Source organism: Camelus bactrianus, chromosome 22 (assembly GCF_048773025.1).
Source record: "Camelus bactrianus isolate YW-2024 breed Bactrian camel chromosome 22, ASM4877302v1, whole genome shotgun sequence".
Classification (NCBI taxonomy): Eukaryota; Metazoa; Chordata; class Mammalia; order Artiodactyla; family Camelidae; genus Camelus; species Camelus bactrianus.
Genome location: NC_133560.1, coordinates 19,745,862 through 19,768,479, shown reverse-complemented (window position 1 = coordinate 19,768,479; position 22,618 = coordinate 19,745,862). Strand labels below are relative to the sequence as shown.

At 44.6% G+C, this 22,618-nt stretch overlaps 1 protein-coding gene across 3 annotated transcripts in view; it reads right to left on the bottom strand.

The window, feature by feature from the left end:
• Positions 1-21,241, bottom strand: part of PBX4 (PBX homeobox 4) — a 37,489-nt gene extending 16,248 nt beyond the window's left edge. Inside the window, exons 1-3 of one of the 3 annotated variants that reach the window (XR_006720774.2) lie at positions 20,952-21,017; positions 5,525-5,598; positions 2,122-5,334 (exon numbers count right to left, since the gene is read on the bottom strand). Coding sequence is in view for 1 of the 3 variants with exons in the window: in XM_045508186.2 (XP_045364142.1) it covers positions 5,525-5,598; positions 20,952-21,094 (217 nt within the window). In the remaining 2 variants the exon portion in view is untranslated. Of the gene's footprint in view, positions 1-1,333; positions 5,599-11,220; positions 11,278-20,951 lie in introns of those variants that run through there. The other 2 variants (XM_045508186.2, XR_012501598.1) reach the window with 2 other exon arrangements.
• Positions 21,242-22,618: the final 1,377 nt, after the last annotated feature.

Genomic DNA, 22,618 nt, shown 5'->3' with positions numbered 1-22,618 from the left:
TCCGGAGACGACAGCCGATTAAAGTACTTTTAAAAATTGCTTTTTATTACTACTAAATTCTGTATTTTGCACAGATGAGTTGTCAATAAAAATCTCAGGGGCCCACACATCCAAGGAGCTCTGATGATAGTCAACTTCTGGGGGCAGCGAGGAGGCCCCTAAAGGGCTGTTTTCCCCTGGGGGTATGGGGGCTGGGAGGAGGACAACACCTCATAGAGAGGGGCACCACCGGATTTTTATGAGGGTGATCAACACCACACAATTCAATGGTGCTGGGGCACTTGGCTGTAGCCAGTGTCTCCAGGGCTGGACACACAGTGGCGTGTCCCCTGTAGGCAGTTTCCTTCAGCCCAGAGGATTCTCGGGTTTTGTGGCTCCTGAAGTTGCAGGAATGCTGCTTATCTGGTTCAGACAGAGCATAAAGGGAGTGCGGTTGAGGGGTTGAGGGCAAGCTTGGTTAAACCCCAAAAAGCCCAGCCTTTGTTTACTGGAAGCCAGAATATGTGCTCCTTGTCATTTAAATAAGCAACAGACAACACAGGCCATTAGACTTTCAAGCAGCTGTGACAGGTGCCTGAGCAGGAGCTTAGCTTGGGACGCTCCAGCCCGACAGGGCAAGGGGCGTTGCGGAGGAGGGCGATGGGGCTCTGGGTGTTGGAGCCTAAGAAAGGCGAGCAGGGCAACATGTGTGAGCTGTCCACAGCGGCGAGCTTGCGGGGGACCCGGGTCAGGGGCTGAAGCAGTGAAAAGGGACCCATGTGGTGGAGGAGGATCCGGCACATGACGGGGGAGGGAACAACTGGTTAAATAAGTAAAAGAACTGAGGATAATGAGGACAGGGTTCTTACTGTCAGAGGAAGGAGTTTACAGATCCGGAAAGAGAGAAAAACAGAATGAACCCTCTGGTATTGAATAAGAATTAAAGGTACTGAAATGAACTCATGGTTTTCAACATATGCAGAAAAATATAGATGAGAATGTGTGCGTGTGCAGATATATGTATCACCCACAAATACTCCTTAGCTCTGTGCCCTGAGAGTGACCAGAGCAGTAACACCTCAACAGCAGTGAGCACTCCCAGGGCCAAGGTCCACTCTAAAGGAAGCCAGGGTTCCTGGGGAAACGGCCGATTCTGGCTGGGGCAAGGAGGGAAGAAGATGAGCCTGGAACATGTTCTGGCAGCGAGGAATAGTCCTCAAAGGCTGATGGAGACACGTCAGAAGGGCACAAAGCCAGCTTGAAGGGGCTTGCACTAGACGAATCTGGGACGGCCTGAGCATCAACACGAGTGAGGATAGTAACTGTGATAAGGCTCCATGAATCTACACTGATACAAGATACAAAAGTGAAAAAAATGGGAAATTTAATGAGGGATAGTCTCAGGGTACCTTCCACAGAATCCTCATTACAAAGGGGAAAGGAGCAACTGTGAAAAGGAGTCATCTGGCAGACACCCTCTCACTGGAGTGATCAAAGTCAATGTGACCAACAGGGACAGAGCAAACGTGGGCACCACTGACCAGCCGCTGCGTGAGAAGAGGCGTCGCCTCATTTTGAGGATGTGCAGTGGAAATCTAATCACGAGGAGACACCAGATAAACCCCAAAGGTGGGGCCTGCCTGTGATCTTCCTGACGGTCAAGGTCATGGAAGTCAAGGAAAGATGGGGGCTTTGTCACAAATGGAACAAGACAGAAGAGATGTGATAATTAAATTCAACTTGAGATGTTGCCCTGCGTCCTTTTCAAGGATGCTATTGGGACAACTGGCAGAGCTTGAGGATTCCCGGTGGTGGGTGTCAGTGTTCCTTTCCTGACTGTGACAGTTGTCTTGTGGGGAAACAGGACAATGTCCTTGTCTGTTGGAAACACGCTCAAGTGTGCAGGGGTCATGGGGAATTGTGGCAGCAACTCACTCCCCAATGAAAAGTTCAGGGAGAAAATGTATTACCACTATTCTTGGAACATTTATGTAAATCTGTAGTTGTTTCAAAGTAAAAAGTTAAACACATTCACCTACTACTGTGGAAACAAACGAATATATGCTTCTTCTTTTAAAAGGAAACTAAGAAATATGAATCTCCCTTCAAAGAAAGGAATTGACTTTTAGTTAAAGAAAACTATGAAGCAAATCACTTGACACTTAAACTATTTTGTTTATTCAAGCAGCAAATAGACTCTACCTGTGTAATATGCAGTGGTCCTCAAGTCAGGGCGTTGCTACCTTCTAATCTACATTTGGAAATTTACCTGGGGACATTTTTGGTTGTCACAGTGACTGGGGTGTGTCACTTAAATTTTGTGGGTGGGGTCCAGAAATTATAAATGTTATAATGTGCTTTATAGTTTAGACAGAAATTATAGAAACATAGTATTATTAGTATATTATACTGTATTGTGCTATATAAAATACACAAGATAAAGGAGAGTAAGTATATTGTAGTAGAGCATGAAGAAAGAATTGTTCCATCCCAACATGCCAGTAATGTCCCTTTTGGAAAATACTGAACTAAAGAATACGAAATATTTGCAACCCAGGGAGTTAATATTTGTTAATTAAATTGAGCTAAAGTTGCAAGTAAAACTAAATTTTACTCTCTTCTTAAAAAAGAAAAAATAAAGTTAAACACACACAAATGGACCTATGAGAATGAATGTCGGCCATGCAAGCTACCAAAGGCTTTTATGAAAGGAAAGTGGTGGTAGAGATAACAGGTAAAATGTTGGCTTCCATCTGGGTTAAGGAGGGATGCCATGAAGATCCATAATGAGATACTTCTTGAACTAATATGGCTCCCCACATCTGCTGTCATCAAACAAAGAGTCCTTAAAATACAAACAAGTATAAAAAAAATCATGTCCACCGCAATGAGAAACCATTTCATACCCACTAGGATGGCTATTATCAAAACAAACAAACAAACAAGCAAACAAACAACCCAGAAAATAACAAGTGTTTAATAGATGTGGAGAAACTGGAACCTCACGCACTGCTGGTTAGAATGTGAAGTGGTGTAGCTGCTGTGGAAAACAGTCTGGCATCTCCTCAGAAAGTTAAATATACAGTTACCATGTGACCCAGCACTTCCACTCCTGTGCATACACCCCAAATAACTGAAAGCAAGGTCTCAAACAGGTATTTGCACAGATATTAGCATCATTATTCACAATAGCCAAAAGGTGGAAACAACCACATGTCCTACAATGGATGGATAAACAAAATGTGGTCTATTCATACAATGAAATATTATTCAGCCTTTGAAAGGAAGCAAATTCTGACACATGCTACAATGTGGGTGAACCTTGAAGACACTGTGCTAGAGAAATAAGTCAGACACAAATGGACAAACACTGCATGGTTCCACGTATACAAGGTACTTGGAGCAGTCACATTCATGCAGACAGAACAGTGGTTACCAGAGGCCAGGGGAGTAGGGAACGTGGAGGTAGTATTTAATGAGTATGGAGTTTCTGTTTAGGAAGATGAAAATGTTGAGGAGATGGACAGTAGTGAAAGCTGCAGGTGTGAATGTACTTAATGCCACTGAACTGTGCACTTAAAAATGGTTAAAGTGGAGGGGGAGGGTAGAGCGCGTGCTTAGCATGTACAAGGTCCTCGGTTCAATACTCAGTACCTCCATAAAATATAAATAAAACTAAAAATTAAAAATAGATTAAAAATGATTAAAATGGTAAATTTTATGTTATATATATTTTAATCCAATAAAAAATATTCAAACTGGGTAGTGGGGAGGAGAATGTTACGTCCTTATAGCGTCTGGGTGAAACTTAAATGTAGGTTTAAAATGGAATTTCTCTTTCAGTCACCAGATTAACTACTGCAGGCCGGCACCACACCCATAGCCTTACATGTATGAACGCACAGTCTTCAGTAACCATGATCTAAGGTTTATCCATGTCCCAATTCACAGAGGAGGACTTGGGACAGAGAAAGGTTCAGTCACTTGTCAGGGTCATGTAGCCAGGGGCAAAGCAAAATTCAGACCCTGTCACTGCTCTCAGCCATTGTCCTCGTCAAGTGCATGTCAAGGTCACCCCAAAACTGTGATCAGAAAGAAACATACTTTTGTGTCACATTTGCACTTTCCACAAGCCCCAGCATCTCTGAAGTGCCATCCTCCACGGTGACACACAGCATTCAAACAGCTGATCTCAAGAGACCACTCAAAGAAATCAAGTGACAACCTTTTTCTTGACAGCTTTGTTTTTTTCAAAAGAAATTTTAAATATTTTTTGGGGGGAGGGATGTGTTTATTTATTTATTGGTTTGTTTATTTATTTACAGAGGAGCTAGGGATTGAAGCCAGGACCCCGGCATGCTAAGCACTTACTCTACCACTGAGCTAAACTTCCCCTCCCGCTCTTGATGACTTTGGTTTCAGTGATGTCTTCTTCTTATTTGGTGGCTTCTCTTGTAAACAATCTTCAAATTGTTATTCACGTTGACCAGGTGATCAAGGTCAGCACCACCAGTGACAGGACTTACTGGCGGTATACACCTCCGACATCATGTGCGGAGAAGGACACACCACTGCTTCTGTGGGACTGCGCAAAGATGCACAGCTCCAGTCTAGTCACGAGGGAACAACGGACAAACCACGCCGAGGGACACGCTATAAAATGACTGGGCAGTTCTTGGCCGAAGTGTGAAGGTCCTGGACGATGAGGAACAATGGAGGAAACGTCACAGATTGGTGGAGACTAAGGACACATGATGACTAAATGCAACGTGGGATCCTGGACCAGAAAAAGGACATTTAGGACAAAAACCGTGAAAATTCAAGCAGGGCCTGTTGCTCAGTGACAGAGCATCATACCCATGTTAATCTCCTGGTTTCAGTGACTGCACCACGGTTCTGAAGGTGCTGTCAGTAGAGAAAGCTGGGAGAAGAGTATACGAGAACGCTTTGCACTGGTGTTTCAACTTTTCTGCAAGTGTAAATTCATTCAAAATAAAAATATTTCTTGGGGTGGGAGGTAATTAGGTTTATGTATACATGCACGTATGTATGTATTTTTTAATGGAGGTACTGGCGATTGAACCCAGGACCTCATGCATGCTCAGCATGTGCTCTACCACTGAGCTGAAGACACCCCTCAAAAAGATTTTTTTTAACAAAAGGCTTTGCCTTGGCAGAAGCTTCCATGGGGATTACTCTGGATGCTTAAAACACACAAAACAAAATGATTATTCTGCTTTCCTAACCCTGTCACCTCAGATCCTTTTGTAAACAACGGAAGGCCTGGTGCTTCAGGTCTTGGACCCAGACTGCAGTGCTTGTTACTCACTGGCAGCAGGATTTCCCCGTGACAAGCTGCAAAATAAATGAGTGTGATACACCAGAAAGCAGGGCTCTGACAAGGCAGGAGTGAACCGTCCGCCGCCAGAGAGGGGATGTGATGAGCAAGATGGCCCATGACGCACGTCAGCGCTGAGCCAGGATCAGAGGTGGGAGGTTGTTGTGATCCTCAGTCTGCACAGGAAGTGACTTCTCAATGGCCTACCTGTCTTTTCCTTGATCTCACAGAACACACTGAAGAGAGCGGGTTTCATCCGATGGCAATTCAGAGCATGTTTTCTGAAAGAGAGGCAACAGAGGAGTATGTGAGAAAGAGTTATTCTGTGCATGAGAGTAAAGGTCTTCTATATTGAGTCTGCCAGGAGGGACAGCACCATAGCATTTCAAAGGAATTCAATTTGTACAAAATTCAGTGGGGAGGGTATAGCTCGGTAGTAGAGTGCATGCCTAGCATGCACGAGGTCCTGGGTTCAACCCCCAGTACTGCCATTAAAATAAAATAATAAATAAATAAACCTGATTACCTCCCCTCAACCAAAAAAGAAAAAAATTTGTATAAAATTCTAATAGAGTAATATACAACTATTTAAAACACTTCCCTTTAGACAATGCAAACAACGCAAATTTAAATAATGCAAATAACTCATAAAGAGCTATTGAAATCTCAAGGTCCAATAATCTGAAAGCTGGGTTCACACTGTTACCAGATAGCAGCACTCTGGTGCATGAGCAGAAGTCCCAGCCATCCTATCCCAGTGTCCTGTGACATTAATTGAGCAGGTGGTTAGTGAGCAGCTACAATGGGCCAAGTACAACCCCAGTGTCATAGCGACACAGACAGATAAGGTTCCTAGCCATGTGGCAGTCAAGATGGAGGTGGTGAGAGACACCACACACACATAAACACACACAAATGGCAAGTGTTTTGTGGTGACTTAAACTAGAGTGATGGCCAGAAAGTTTATGGGAGTTTGCATGTCTCTAAGGTGACACCAAAGCCAAGATCAAGGTGACAAGAAGTCAAGCAGGAAAAGGTCTGAAGAGAGTAAATATTTAGGCGGAGGGAACAGCCAGTGCCAAGGCCCTGAGTGAGAACATACTTGGCTTTTTAAGAGACCAGACTGCTGTAGAGTAAGGGGTTACAGAGAGCCATCTGGGGAAGTTAGAGAGGCATTGTATGAGTATATTTTGTTTATACGTTCATCAGTTGACGTGACATTTGGGGCTGACTGGAAAAGCTTTGTAGGTCAGGGGAATGACTCTGGCTACTGTTCACCTGTGATGGAAACTGTGGTTGGCAGAAGAATGGCCCCCAAAGATGTCCAGATGCTAATCCACAGAACTACTTACAAGGGAGAAAGAACTCTGCAGGTGATTAAAGATAAGGACCTTGAGATGGGAAGATTAACCTAGATTATACAGATGGGCCCAATCTAATCCCATGCATCCTTCAAAGTGGACAAACTCCCAACTGTGATCAGTGAAAGAGATGTGACCACATAGGGTCAGAGATATCACGTTGTAGGCTTTGAAGATGGAGGAAGGGATTACTAGCAGAGAAATGCAGGTGGCCTCAAGAAGCTGGAAAAGGCAAGGAAATGGACTCTCCTCTAGAAGGAAGGCCCTGCTGACCCCTTGAGTTTTAGCCCAGTGAGAGCCATGTTGGACTTGGAACCTACAGAAATGGAAGAAAATAAATTTATGGGTTTTTTTTTTTAGTTTTTTAATTTTTGTGTGTGTGTGTGTTTTTTTTTTTTTTTTTTTTTTTGAGGGTGGAGGTGATTTGGTTTATTTATTTATTTACTTACTTTTTAATGGAGGTACTGGGGATTGAACCCAGGACCTTGTGCACGCTAAGCATGTGCTCTACCTCTGAGCCTCCCCTCAAATTTGTGTGGTCATTTGTCACAGTGACAACAGAAAACTTACACAGGAAGCAATGGAGGATTTTACAGAGTGGTTAACACATGACATGTATTACATTTTTATTAGTGCTGATTTTCTTAAGATATAATTCAAACACCATAAAATTTGCCTTTAAGCGTATATACAATTCGGTGGCTTTTAGTAAATTCATGATGTGCAGCTATCACCACCACCTAATTTCAGGATTCATCACCCCAAGAAGAAACTCTGTTCTCATTAACAGTCATTCCACATTGTCCCCTCCTCCCACTCAGCCACCACTAATCTGTGTCTACAGATTTCTCTTCTGCACATTTCACATAAATGGAAATCATAGTATGCGGCCTTTTATGACTGGCTTCTTTCACATAGCGTGTTTCCATGGTTCGCCCAAGTTGTTGTGTATCAGGGCTTCATTCCTTTTATGTGGCCAACTAATATTCCATTGTATGAATATATTTTGTTTATACATTCATCAGTTGATGGACATTTGGGTTATTTCCACCTTTTGGCTATTATGAACAGTCATGTACACATTTTTGTGTGAGCACCTGCCTAGGGAAAATGGTTGGGTCATATGGTAACTATGTTTAACTTTTTGAGGAAATATCATACATTTGCATAGTGGCTGCACCATTTTACATTCCCATCAGCATATGAAGGGTCCAATTTCTCCAAATCCTCACCAACACTTGTTATAGCCAACCCAGTGGGTGTGAGGTGTGAGTGGGTGTGAGGTTTTGATTTGCATTTGTCTAACGGCTAATGATGTGGTCCATCTTTTTGTGTCTTTATCAGCCATTCTTCTTTAGAAAAATGTCTATTCAAATCCTTTGCTCATTTTTAAGTTGGGCTATTTGTGTCTTTATCAAATGTCTTTATCATTGAGTTGAGTTGTAAGAATTCCTTATATATTCTGGATACTAGACACTAATCAGATGTATGATGTGCAAATCTTTCCTCCCATTTTGTGAGTTGTCTTTTGACTTTGTTTATAGCGTCCTTTGAAGCACAAAAGTTTTTCATTTTGATGAAATCAAATTTACCGATTTTTCTTTTGTTGCTTATGCTTTAGGTGTCATATCTAAGAAATCATCGCTTAATTCAAGGTTACAAAAGTTTATGCCTATGTTTTCATCTAATAGGTTTTTTTTAAAATAGGTTTAGTTCTTACACTTAGGTATGTCACCCATTTCAGTTAATTTTTGTACATGGTGTAAGCTAAGGGTCCAACTTCATTCTTTTGCATGTGGAGATCCAGTTTTCCCAACACCATTTGTTGAAGAGACTATTCTTTACCCATTAAATGGTTTTGACATCCTTGTCAAATCGTTGGTTGACCATAGATGTGTGGGTTTATTTCTATACTTTCAATTCTATTCCACTGATCTATCTGCCTATCCTTAAGTGAACCACATTTTAAGAAGATCACTGTGGTTGTTCTCTGGAGCCTGGACTGAAAGGCAAATGTGGAGCCAGGAACACCAATTTGGAAGCTACTACAGCTGGAATAGTCCAGAAATGCTGCTGGCTTAGTTCAGAGTTATGGTAGGAGACACAAGAAGTAGATACATCTTTGGTTTGGGGAATGGAATCAACAGAACCTCCTGACTAACTGGTGGGGGGTTTTAGGGAAAGAAGAGATTCAAGGATATCTATAGTTTTAGGCCTGAGCAACTGCATCCATAGAAACACCATTAACTTCAACAGGGGAGCCTGGAGGGCGGCAGGTTTAGGGGAAGAGGGTCTAGAAAGGAGGCTTGTGCCTTGATCAGGTTACACTTGAGATACCTATGGGTAGCTACCCAAGAGGAGGTATCCCACACAGGCAGCTGGCACATGGACACGGACTGAAGGCTGGAGAGAAACAATGTGAAGACAGAGTCCTGGGCAGAGAGAGGGCACTTCAAGCCACAAGACTTGAGGGAATCACCATAGGAGAATGTAGGCAGAGAGGGGCCTGGGGCCCAGACTCAGGCACATTTCAGGGGTCAAGCAGATGAGAAAAGCCTGTAGGGGAGACTGGGCCACAAACTGCCTGTGAGGAGGAACCAGGAACAACAGTTTCAAGGTAGAAGAGTAATTTGTGAGAAGTGCTTCTGCGAGATGAAGCAGGAAACGACCCCGGAAGAGACCTTGGATTTAGCAACATGGAAGTCACTGGTGACTCAGCAGTGGGAGGAGAAGGTTGGGAGACTGTGGGTGGATATGGGAGAGGAAGTGGAAGTAGCGACCACAAACTCTTTCTTGACATTTGATCACAAAGGAGAGTAAAGAAATGCAGAAAACGCTAAGAGAGGGCGTGCGTTGATCCTGTTTTAAATGTTCTGTTTCTTATGATGTCTTGACATCCTGGGGCAGGGAGACGGTCCTTCTCAGGGCTAGCTAAATCCAGATACAGCAAACAGCTTGTCAGAGAGTGTGCCTTTCATATGCAAACGCAAATCCAAAACCTACACTCTTCCTTTATCTTTACCTCCTTATCTACCTTTAACTACATCCTTTAACTCTCAGCACCAGCCAACATCCCCCTCAGCCCTAAATCACCCCAGGGCCAGGTACAAGCAGAGGTCACTCCCTAGCCCAGAGCCTGCAGAAATTATTTAAACTATCCAACCCTAAAAGTACTCAAATTGTCTACCTTGCCTCCCTGGAAATCACAGTAAGGGCTCCAGGCCAGGCTTTCCCCTCGCTCCTTCTGCCTCCTAACTTCCCCACGTGGCCCTGTCAGGGGTGGCCTGCCTCCTTCTTTCAGGAACTGTAAGTGATGAACTCTTCTTTCAAAGTTGTCTCCTCATCTGACATCCTATCATACCTGATTAAAACAAACCCCAGGTACAAATCAGGACAGGGTGAGTCAGGGGAGGTTTTTGTTTCTCTGTGTGTTTTTAAAGATAGGAGACACCAGCACGTGTTTAAATGCCCAAGAGCCAGTCTAGGGAGAGAATTTGATCATGTGAGAGAGAGAGCATGAAGGTAACTGCAGTCTCGATGGTGTGTACACCTGTCAGAACTTCAGAGAACAGCTCTGATGAGTACTATGCCATTATTTTTAAGTTGACTATTATTATGATTTTAAATCCTGTAATGCAGTCATCCAAGCATCCATTATTAAAAGATACTGCAAGGGCCAGGTAGTGTACCTGAAAATCAGTTAACTTCATGGAGGTTCAGGGTGATTAACGTCATGAGAAAGATCAGACATCCACCACAACTGTTAAATCTATGGGAGGATGTCCTCATTTCCAGGTGCCTTCCGAATTCACCACGCGTCCCTGTGGGAGGCCCTCCAAAAGGCTAGAGTTGGGGTGCAGAACTCAGATACACGTCTCTGAACCCCAAATATGAAAATGTTCATGGGGGATGAGATTTGGTGTTCTGTAAATCGAAACCCAAACGCTAGTCTTTCTTACACAGTATACAGTAATTGATCACACATGGTATCATGCCAAAATGTTTTCCTTCCATAGAAGCAGTATTATCATTAATGAAAATGGACTCCAGTTAGAGTTTGTTATCTTCTGTAAATGTAATTTGAAAAATATGAGGAAAGAGAATGAAGTTGGCTGCTCTCCTTCCCAAAGGGGACTCTAGGAAGTTTATTCCCAGGTCAGTTTCCTGCTTATAAAACATCACCTTGTAATGAACACAAGAGTAATTTCACAGAATGTTTTTGTTGTTTATTATTAAAAGTACATAACCTTTTAGCATGTTCTTAACCTTGGAGCATGTTCTTAGCCTAGAGGCGATAAAGCAGCTGACAGCAAGCCATCAGTGATTAATTATGTAATTAATCACATAAAGTAGGACAGACCAGTGAGTCCACAGCATCACCAAAGGGGATGAATACATTTCTGTGACAGACAAACCCTAAGGTGGCCCCCACTGCATATAATCCTCTCTCCTTGAGTTTGGGCAGAATCTGTGACTTGCAAAGTGGCAAAAGTGATGACATAGTCTCTCTCATAATTATGTTAACATTGTCTATGACTTCACCTTAGTGGCCTGGAGAACGTCACCTGCTGGCCTTGAAGCCAGCTGCCACTTTGTGAGAGGGCTGGGGGTGGGGAACTGCAGGCAGCTTCTTGGAGATGAGAGCAGACCCCAGCTGACAGCCAGCAAGAAAACAGGAACCTCAGTTCTAAAACTGCAAGGAACTGAGTTCTGCCAACAACCCTGCAAGACAGGAAGAGGAGCCTGAGCTTCAGACAGGAACATAGACCAGCCTTGTGAGATCCTGAGCACAGGACCCAGCTTAGCCGAGTTCAGAAACTGAGGTCATAAACATATGTTGTTTTAAGCCACTAGGTTTGGAGTAATTTGTTACACAGCAACAGATAGCTGAGACAACTGAACAGACTGTAAGCAAGTGAATGGGGTCTGTGGGTAGAGAAACAAGGTCTGCCTGGCACCCCTAGCAAGGACATGCCATGTTCTACCCAACCAAGTATCTGCATTAAAACGAAACAAAACGTTAATGTTTATGAAGTAAATTCCACTGAAGGAGAAATAATAAATCTTTTCAGTAAATAGACATCTGAGAAAATCGAAATTAAAAAATGGATCTGTGAATATCCTTTTAAAATCAATGCTCAACAAAACCAGCCTGTAACAGAACTATTGAGAGCCACACAGAATCATGCCAGAAAATGAAAGCATGCAGCTGTATCATCCTCCAACGCCACTTATTCAATATTTACAGGACAAACGTTTACTGAAGGCACAACTGTATACTGGTCACTGTAGAAGGAGAAAGGAACGTGGGGATGAATAGAACGTAAGTCACCTCCTGGCTTCTACCAACAGCAAATTATAGCTCCTACTTTTAGCTATAATTTATTTTTCCAAATTACGGAACAATCTGCTTTCCTGAAAAAAGTATCATTTAATTTAATTTAATTATTTTGGGGTATTCACTTCTTTACTTATTTTGTTATTGAAGTATAGTTGACTTACAACGTTGCATTAATTTCAGGTGTACACCATAGTAATTCAATATTTTTATAGTTTATACTCTGAACAAAGTTACTATAAAATATTGACTCTATTCCCTGTGCTGTACATTACATCCTTGTAGCTTATTTATTTCATACCTAGGAGTTTGTACCTTTTAACCCCCTTCACCTATTGAGCCTCTCCCCGCCACCCCTTCTCCACTCTGGTAACCATGAGTTTGTTCTTTGTATCTGGGAGTCTGTTTCCGCTTTGTTATATTTGTTTGTTTGATTCCACATATAAGTGAAAACATACATTATTTGTCTTTTACTGTCTGACTTGTTACCAAAGAATGTGATTCAGAGATATACTCAAGAGATCGTATCCCTACAGCATAGGATCCTTCTTGAAAAAGCTTCTCTGAGAGCAACAAGGATTCTAACACCCCAACCAAAGATTGAATCAAATCCCTTAATTATTCTCATTTCTACGATTATCTTAGCTGACAAAAACTGTTAATAACATCATGTACCTCCTGGAGACAGACTTAAGTACAGAACAAAAATTAGAAGACATGTTCCTGACCCTGAGGAAATAAAACCTTGATGGAAAACCTAGAAATTCAAAGAGGATGCCAAGTTCCAGAAAGAAATGCAGCCCACGAGTCAGATGCCCCTGGCATTTTAAAAGAAGCTTCTTTGTAAGAGGGAAACTGGGAAGAATCAATCCGTAGTGAGTGTAGTGGGTGCGGTGATGTTTGTAGAGTCATTCTAAAAACAAACCTCCAAACAATGAAACAAAAACAGCTAAGTAAATGGGGGTTGGCAATGTGTACCGATACCCAGGTACAACTGTGGAAATTATTATGGTCATTTTAGCAAAATGAAGCTTTGGATCAGGGGCTGGCTTGGGCACCAGGAAACAAGGAAAATTATTTAATATGATGCAAGAAAAACCCTGCAGGACCTGAATAAAAGAGCAACCTTTAAATGAAGTAAGTTTAAGTCTGTGAAAAGTTCCTAACTTGCCCAAGGATTAGTCATGACCAACACTACCGCTAAATTTCTGACTCAAAACCACAACTTCTCATCTCTCGCCTCACCCAAGGTGAAATGGCTTCTCACTGCCTGTTCCAGTACACTCAGACCCCTTTGCAAGGTTTGAGGCTCTTCACCAGCGCCTCTCTGACCTCCTCCCTCCTCTGGACTTGGGGAAGTCCTCCTCTGACAAGTCCAAGGCTGATGGGTTGGCCTGTCTCAGCCTGGATTCATTACTCCCTTCTCTGTTCTGTTTAAGGCGTTTACCACGGCTGGCCCGGGCATGACGAAGGCCTCAGCCTACTCATTTTGGAAACAGCAGGCCGGCACCATACTTGGCACACTAACTGGGCAAAAGTTTGTTGAACTGAACTGAAGGAAAGGTAGAAGCTAGAGACGTCAAACTGGCAGAGTAGAAAAGAAGAGTTTGAAGGCAAATGTCTCTAGACTTAAGCGGGGCAAGTGGAGAAGTTAAAAACTCAGGTGAGAGCTGCTGGGTTCCACAGTCAAAGGAGGGAGCAGAAGCCAAGGCACATGGAGCTCGGCTGGGAGTCCCTCTTCTTGGTTTCTGTGCTAGGGCTGAGCCCACAGCGGGCACTCATCCGCTCTAGGAATGAAGGAGAAGAGTTAAGAGGTTTAATAGTGCTGCTGGAGAAAAGAGACGATCAAAAAGGACAATGGCCAAAAGATATTACATTTGGGCAGGAGGAAGTGATGAATAAAGGAGAAAGCAACTTTAATGAGAAGAGCAGGAGCCCTTAAACCACTGAAGGGCTCAATCAGAAAGATAAATGAGTGTCTCAAGACATGTCTGAAGAATGGATGGTAAAGAAGGGCTTATGACCATTCATCTTTCTTCTGATCCAGGACCAATACCTTAGAAAGGCTGGAGTAGTTTGAGAAGTACTTATACAAGGAATGGAATAAACTTCATGCTCACTCCTTGCTTAGTGAGGAGTTCAAGGCCATGCTGGATCAGACAGCAGCAGTCACCCTACAGAGTCTCCCTCCCAGTGCCATGCCCTCTACACACACCTGGTCGAACCACACTGCTCCATGCCTCCCCTGCACACGTGCTTGTCCCCAGCCTAGAATGCCATGCGTTCTCTGCCTAGACAAAGCCTCTCATCCACATCACAGTCATCTTCTAGGGGTGTGCTTCTGTCCCGCAGCCTGACTTCAGGTGGATTCTAGTGTCCCGTCATCCACACACCACAAGCTCTCCTCTGGCTGACAGGTTGTCTCCCTCTCCCTGGCTTCATCACCCATTCTCTGGTCACCCTCTCTCCCGTGTCTGCCTCTCCTGATTTGTGAGCTTTCAGGACTCCCTGCTGCATCCTCAGATCTGGCACAAAATGAAGGTTTACTGAGCAAGTGAGATTAAATTAGTGAGAATGACCTTTTAAAAAACATCTTCTGAAGCCTTAGCCCAACTGTCTACCCACTAATTGCACTGGATCACCTCTGAGCTCCTCAGAGCTGGAAGTGATGTTAAATACCAGTGAGCCTATTGGAGCACTGGGAAAGCAGGGAGGGTGGCAGGTTGGCACCAGAGTTCAAGAGAACAAGGCCAAATCTCCATCCAACCGCCATGTCCTCTCCACTAGTTGTCTGACCTCAGCCAAGTTCTTACTCATTCACGTCAAGTTCCTCATCTAGAAACTCAGTGAAACTACCCACTTCGTAGGGTTACTGGGAAATTTAAATGAGAGAAATCATGGTTTCCATTGTCATCAACAACCACTGTACTCTAACAGAGGCACTCAGTAACTGTCACTTAAATGAATGAATAGTACCTTCTCATTTACGAGACTTTTCTCAAACATTCTGCATGCTGCTTTACTTACTGATAAAACCACTTCAAAAGGGATTTTGCTGAGATCCTAGATAACTTTAGGAAACTGTTTTAAAACCAATAAAATCCAACTCTTAGGAAAAATACACCAAGGACAGCAAGACCTTCCTTTGGCTCTAGACCAAGCCAAGCTAAGCATGCTACCCTAGGAGCAAGGCTAAAACCTGCAAGCAGGCTAAGAACAAGGACTGCTGGGCACTAAGTCGGCTGGTATCTACCAAACCTCCCTAGGGGTGATGAAAAAGAAAAAGAAAACGTCAGCTCTGAAATCTACTTCCGGGGTTCAGACTGATAGATCCTCTCGTGCTAATGCTACCTGGCTTTAGGAAATTCCAAACCATAAATTCCTCTTCTGACTCCTTGCGTTCTTTGGTGGTTGTGCTGAAAGTTGGAAGCTCGCTGACGTGCATTAATGTGCATCCTTCTAAAGGTCTACGTTCTCGTATTCATTGTCCCAGAGATACCGAAGCAGGGGCACACCATTCAGTTGATAGTACACGACTTGCCACTTGGGTAAGTTCTAAGGGTAGTCAAAATTATGTCATTATCTCCTTTTAAGGTTCAGAATTTGATCCATATTATAAATAAAGTCTGCAGAAATACCGGAGGAATTAAGTAAGGCATGCAAATTTTTACTAGTAGAAAATACCTAAGAAGACATATATGTAAAAATCAAATTGAAAAAAAGTTCAGAGAAAATAATTTCCTTTTCTTCCTAAGGAAAGCTATGAAGGCCCTAAATGTAGTATCTGTTATGTTGTCCAGAAGCCAACTTCTACATATCATCTTTTTAGTTTCAGGTACACCACCCCACTACCATACAGCTTACTCCTAAAACACGTATAAAAGTGACCATTCTCCATCATAATTTTATTTGTTATATGTAAAGCTTCTTGCTCTAAAAACCTTATTACCATTCCCCAGTGGACTTTTTCTATTACACTCAAACTCTACAAACTAACACAAAGTTGAGCTATGGTTTTATAGACTACGTAAAGGAAATACAGAAACAACCCTGGAACCTCTAAAACCTGATTACCTTGGATTGAAAATGGAAATAGACCCTGAAACAACAGGGCCCTGTGGCCCCAGATCAAATGTTTCATCTAGAAAAAAATCAACTATTTTCTGAATTTTATTTGTTCATCTAATTTTCTTTCTATTTTAAGTGGGCAAAACAATGCTAATTTGTGACCCTTGTGATTAATTTAAAATCCATATGCCCACAAACACACTTTAGGCTCAAAAATAATTTCCATTTGTCAGATTAACCATCTACTAGATAAATTGATTTATGAAAATTGAAATAAATGAGACACTCTCATCTCCACTCCTGAGAGACCAACTTCTCCAAGTGTGGTCTGGGGTCAGCAGTGGCCCCTTTGGGAGATGGTTAGCAATGTGGACTCTTGGGCCCCGCTGAGATCTGCTACATCAGAACCTGCAATGCAATAAGGTTCCCACAGAGATCTGCTGGTCCCGCTGAGAAGCACTGCTCTAGAGCACCGCTGTCCAGAATTTCCTTTTATGAGGGATATGTTCATTATCTGCACTAATATGGTAGCCACTAGCCACACGTGGCTACTGAGCACCTGAAATACTGTTAGGCTAACTGAGGAGCTGAGTGTTTAATTTTATTTCATTTAAACTCATTTTAATTTAAAAAGACACATGGCAAGTGGCTACTGTATGGGACAGAATAGCTCTCCAGAGAACCCGCATGCACTTCCAAGTGAGGGGTCAGGACGTGGCCACTGGAGCCAGATCTGCCAACCTTGTGACACCACCACCAGAATGACTTGAAGGGCCAGCCCTCTTCAGGTGCCCCTCCCAGAACATCAGGTATGGAGCCTGGGGCTCCAGGACAACACTGCTGATCACTCTGCTTCCTTTTTCTCCCAACTTTTTTTCCCCCAAACTCACCCCTCAGCATTCCCAGCTCTAGAGTTTTCACACTGACTTCCTAGGAATCTCGCTACTAGGCAGAAAGTGAGTCTAGCAGCCTCCGATAAGTGGCAACTTCCAGGCCCCAGGGCAGTTGAGGCCTGTGGATTCTCAAAGGTGTGTTACACAAGCATGCTGTTGAGGGTGGTGGAAGACCCAGAGCTTGCCCCAGATTCTCCAACGGGCCTGTGATTCAAACACTGGTTAAAACCACTGGGAGGAGGGAAGATCTTTGGAGCCCAACAGACCTGACAGGCTTGACAGAGGAGCCCTCAACCCTAGTCTGATAACCCTCATGGACCCCTCAAAAAGGCAGTCAAGAGAAGCCAATGAAAAATATGAAAATGAATATATGTATGTATATGCAAGACTGGGACCTTGTGCTGTACACCAGAAATTGACACACTGTAATTGATTGTACTTCAATAAAAAAAAAAAGAAAATAACTAAAAATATAAAACTTTTTAAAGACAAAAAAAGTCAATGAAAAAACCTATGCAAACTGTAAAGTGTTATAAAAATGCATTATTGTAAAAAAAAAATAAGGCTATGCATGGTAGTGCAAAATACTCAGAAAAATCCTTGGCAAATGAGAGAAAATTTTCTGCTTTCTGGGTCCCATATAAGAAATGAACGAGATCAGGGAGGGTATAGCTCAGTGGTAGAATGTGTGCTTAGCATGCACAAGGTCCTGGGTTCAATCCCCAGTACCTCCATTAAAATAAATAAATAAACCTAATTACCCCCCCCAAATAAAATTTTAAAAATTAAAAAAAGAAAAGAAAAAAAAAAAAACCAAAAAACGAATGAGAATGTGATCAGTGATAGGTCCAAATCAGAAGACACAAAATTGTCCCTTCTCCAGGAAAAGCTCAGGCTGTAGCCAAAGAAGGTCAGAAGATCGTTCAAGGAGACTGGTTACCTCTTACACAGGAAGTCTCCGGCTGACTTGGGCTGAATTTAAACCAAAATGGTTCGTTCCAAAGTCCCCAGTGTCCCTTCACTATCTGGATAGCCAGAAGGAAGAGCAACAAACAGTTCTCTACTCTGAGACTATTCAGCTATAATGACAAAATGAATTACACACAAGCGCTTAGAGTTGCTTTCTTAATAATGCAGAAAAGTGTAAGAATCCAAGTTTAAGGAGAATAGGTGTGCATTCCTTCTTTAAACACAATTATGGTGACAAAAAAAGTTGAGAAGGCCTAATATCTGAGACAAAAAATTCTTTCTTGCTGGCCAGTTGAGCTAAAATTATTTCTTGCTGGGGCTGTGAAGGGGTCGGCAGGGCAGAGAGAGGGTAGCGTCAGAAAGACTTGCAGAGGCCTCCCCCACTCGGCTGATCAGGAAAGACACAATCCGCTTCCCCACCCAAGTGGATAATCTACCAGGCTGCAGGCTTTATTATTGAGGAAAAGATCTACCCAAGCTGTGTTTTCTCCAGAGTGGAGTAAGTGGCCCACCTGAGGACTGAAGACTGGTGTCTGGGCTTGGGTGACATTTAGGACCTTGAATTTATCTAAAGGCTATGCTGGGGGGAAGGGTATAGCTCAGTGGTAGAGTTTATGCTTAGCATGTGCAAGGTCCTGGGTTCAATCTCCAGTACCTCCATTAAAAAATAATAATAATAAATAAATAAATGAACCTAATTACCTCTCTCTACCTAAAAAAAAAATAGGCCTTCCTGGCTCTGGAGACAGCCACCTGCAGGTGGGGAGAGGAAAGCAAAGCTGGACAGCCCTGACCCTTAAAAACAAACAAACAAACAAATAAAACTTAAAAGATGATGCAAGGAGTAGGGCAAATCTGAAGCTTCCAAAGTCTCAAATAAAAGCCCAGGGGTCTTTCTACCTCAGAAAGAGACCAGGAACCAGTTGCCTAACAGCTATGTTGCCAAGCAAGTATAATGTTTCTTAGCCTTAAATGAAAAAGAAGTCTTTCTGAGAACAGCCAAGACAAGGGTGACTGGCTGCATTCCATTCTAATGCCTATCTTGGGGAGCCTAGGACCTCAAAAGACTGCTACCAGAAAAAAGTAGCAGCCTCGGGGCTGTGCCGGGGTGACCGAAGCCTGAGGAAGGTCACATCTGAGCGGAGTTCAGTCCTTGAGCAGCTCCTTGCCTAGGACAGAAGAAATACACCACTGGGTGGGTGTGGCTCTGCAAACACCCAGTGCACTGCCTCTGTGCTTCCGGACTGTGAAGAGCCCATTTCCCAGCTCTCCCAGCTACCACCAATCCGTCCAGAATCTAAGTGCCACAAAACTTTACCTAATGCTAGGTGCCAGGCATTGTGCACAGCCCTGGGAATACAAAGGAAAGTTACAATGAAGTCCTTGCTCTCAGACTGCCCTGTCTCAGCAGACAGGGCACCACAGAAGGGGACCCTCTCCTGGCCCAGCTCTTTTGTGCCAGGAATTATCTCTACTCAGCACATTTCTATTATGATGACTATTTATAAGTTAGTCTCTCACACACCCTACTCCTGAATGAGCTCTGAGAAGGCAGAGAACATCTTAGCCATCTTGGTTTCTGAAGTACCTAGCACAATGCTCCACTGGTCGTGGTGGTGGTGGTGATGGTGTGTGTGTATGACACTCTTAACTTCTCAGAAAGAGACCATGAAATTGTGGAAAGAGTCAACATTATACAAGAAACAAAGGAAAGAAAGTTTGAAGAACAAATGCATGCCATATCCATCTTTTACTTTGCCTCCTCCTTCCTGGGGCTGCTGTTCACCTGGCTTTGTAACCCCTCTTTACTAGAAGGTTCTAGGCACTGCCCAGTCCACACCACCAGGCCCTGGTCCCATCCACAGGGACCATCCCTCATCCCAAAACAGGTCCCATTCAACAAGGCCTCATCCTCCAAAAGGAGGTCATTCAGTGCTTTCCTACTTTCTAACAATTTAAGCAGGTCCCAAATACAATGGGTGGCTTTGTAAAGTAGATTCTACCAATCCTGGCTGCCTGACAAGTGGGACAGGTGATCTTAAAACTGCTATGATTTTTTCTACTGCAACTGAAATAAAATGCAAACTCCTTCCTGAGACTTGTAGGCCCCATGTGATCTGGTTCCAGACTCTCTTGGCTCTACTCAGGGCTTTTAGTCCTTGGTTCTGCTTTCTTCCCCGCCCTTTCCCACCTCCGGGCCTCTGAAGGTGCTGTACCCTCTCCACCTGGCTTCCCACAGTATGCCAGCCATTTACTTACAACTTTTCTCACAACTTACACTTGTTTTTGCTACTTATTTTCTCTCCCTCAAACCATGAGCTTGAGAGCCATGACTATGTCAGCACCCAGCTCAGTGCCTGCACACAGTAAGTGTCTAAGAAATATTTGCCAAATTAATTTTAAAAAAGGGTCTTCTGTCCCCACCCAGCTCCCCCATTAACCTTTTTTCCAAATGGTTCCCACACCGAATCACCCATCTGGACATTCCCGAGTCCTGTTTCCCACTACTAACTCTCCATTATCTACCCTCGAAACTTCCTACCTTCATAAATCCCACTGATCCATCCATTTAGTGGTCCATCCTTCACAGATCCCGTGTGCACCCATCTCTCAGAACTTACGCCTCCTCAACACTCTCTTTCCCTTACATGCCATAAACCCTGCAACCACTTTTCACCATAAAGCTCTCTTCTCCATCCACAAAATGTTCTCAAACCCATCCTTCTCACCTCAGGACGAGCTTCTGAAACCCATCACCCACTACTGAGCCCCATAAGCCTCCTTTCAATCCGTTCCATTTTACCCCCATACATCCTTCCGGCCTCGGAACCCCTCTTCAGTCCTCCTCAAGCCCCTCACATCTGTCCTCTCCCTCTCTGCCCAGAGACTCACCTTATCTCTCACCCTGCACCCTCCTCACGACCCAACCGCCCCGGCCCTGGCCCCTCGGTCCGCCCCCTTCACTGAAGCGACTTTGGGTGGCCCTCGCCGAGCCCGCGCAGCACCTGGCCTGTGCCTCGTCCAGGCTCTGGTCGGTGATGGCCATGATCTGCTGCAGGACATCACTCGTGTGGGAGTCCGGCGAAGGCCCGGGCGGCGGGCGGCGCGGGGCAGGGGGCGGCGGCGCGGGGCGCTGCGGGTCCTCCATGAGCAGCGTGGCCCGGCAGAAGCTTAAGGAGGAGCCGACGAGCTTGGAGAGCTCGCGCTAGCTCTATACCCAACTGCCGCCGTTTATGCTCCGCACGCGCGCGCGCACGCGCGCGCCCAGGCCCCGCCCTCCGCCACCGCCTCTGGCCAACCGCCGCCAAATAGGCGGCCGCGGCCCGCCCACGGACACACCCCACTGTCGCCGCCAGCCATCCGCCGGCTCCCAGGAGGCCGCGCACCGCCCACAGACACGCCCCTAACAGCCCGTCTCAACCTCCGGGACTCTGTTGGGGGTTGCCGAGGCAACAGCGCTTTCCACGCCCCTCCTCCCCTCCAGCCAGAGAGCGATGCTGGCTTTTCTCTGCTTCAGAGGCCCCCTACCCCCTACCCACTACATCTCTGCCTCCTGCACCTCCTCAGAGCAACCACTCCCGCTCAGGGGCACTTTACTCCTCCTCAGAGCCCTTCACGTCTCCTCACAGCCTCCACATCTCTTCAGAGACCCTCAAGTCTCTTCGGAGCCCCCACTCTTCCTCAGAGCCTCTACTTTTTCTCTTTAGACCCCCAACTCCTCAGGGACCCACACATCTCAGAGTGTGACTTCTTCGAGCACCCCACTTTTCTCCCAAGCCATCCCTTCCTTCTCAGCGCCCCCCATGCCTCTCAGAGCCCATCAACACCCCCTCATTGATCTCCAGAAGTCAAGCCCCAGACCCCTGCTCAGTCAGCCAATGTTCCCCTCATCCTCAGTCCCACAGCAGCCACTAGGGCTCCCTTTCTCCTGACTTCCCCTTCCCCGCCAGCACTCCAGAGGGGATACAGGTATATGCGGTGATGGTGGCCAGGAGGATAGAACTGAGTGATTTTCCCAGCCGCAGAAATCAATTTTATTCCCCTTTCAAGGTCTAGTTTAAGAGTGATCTCACTTGTTTATCAAGTTTTTTTTGCTTTGCTGCATTCCACTAGCACGTGGTTACTAAGTGAATGAAGGATGCTTGCTGAGAACCTACCCTGTGATGCACCCCAAATCAGAGTGGCTCTTCACAGGCCTTCGTTTCTAGCTGTTAGGACTCCTGGCATCAGAGAAGGATTCTTGTGAGAGAGAAAAGGAACAGATTGGACATAAATCACTTCTCCAGAGTCATGGGACCTCCTAGAGCCTCTTTGTTCTGAGGACAGACTCCAGATGCAGGTTCATAAAGGGACCTCAGCATCCTGGGAACCCTTCAGGATAGGGCCCATCTTCTTCCCATTGCTGCTGGAGAGGAAATGCAGACATCTCCATTCCCTTTGGGTTTGGACACTCCAAAGGTAACGGAAATGAGTGATGTGAGCTAGTGTAAGAACAATGTGGAAAGCTCCCTGATGAAGGAAACCCAACACTTGGCCCAGGAACCGGAAGTACTAGAACAGGTGGGGATCATGGAGTGCTGGTACCCTGTACAAAAGGTCAGCCACTAGTGTAGCACTACACAGGAGGCCTGAAAAGAGTCGGTAACTTTGGCGTCTTTCAGAGAACAGCGGT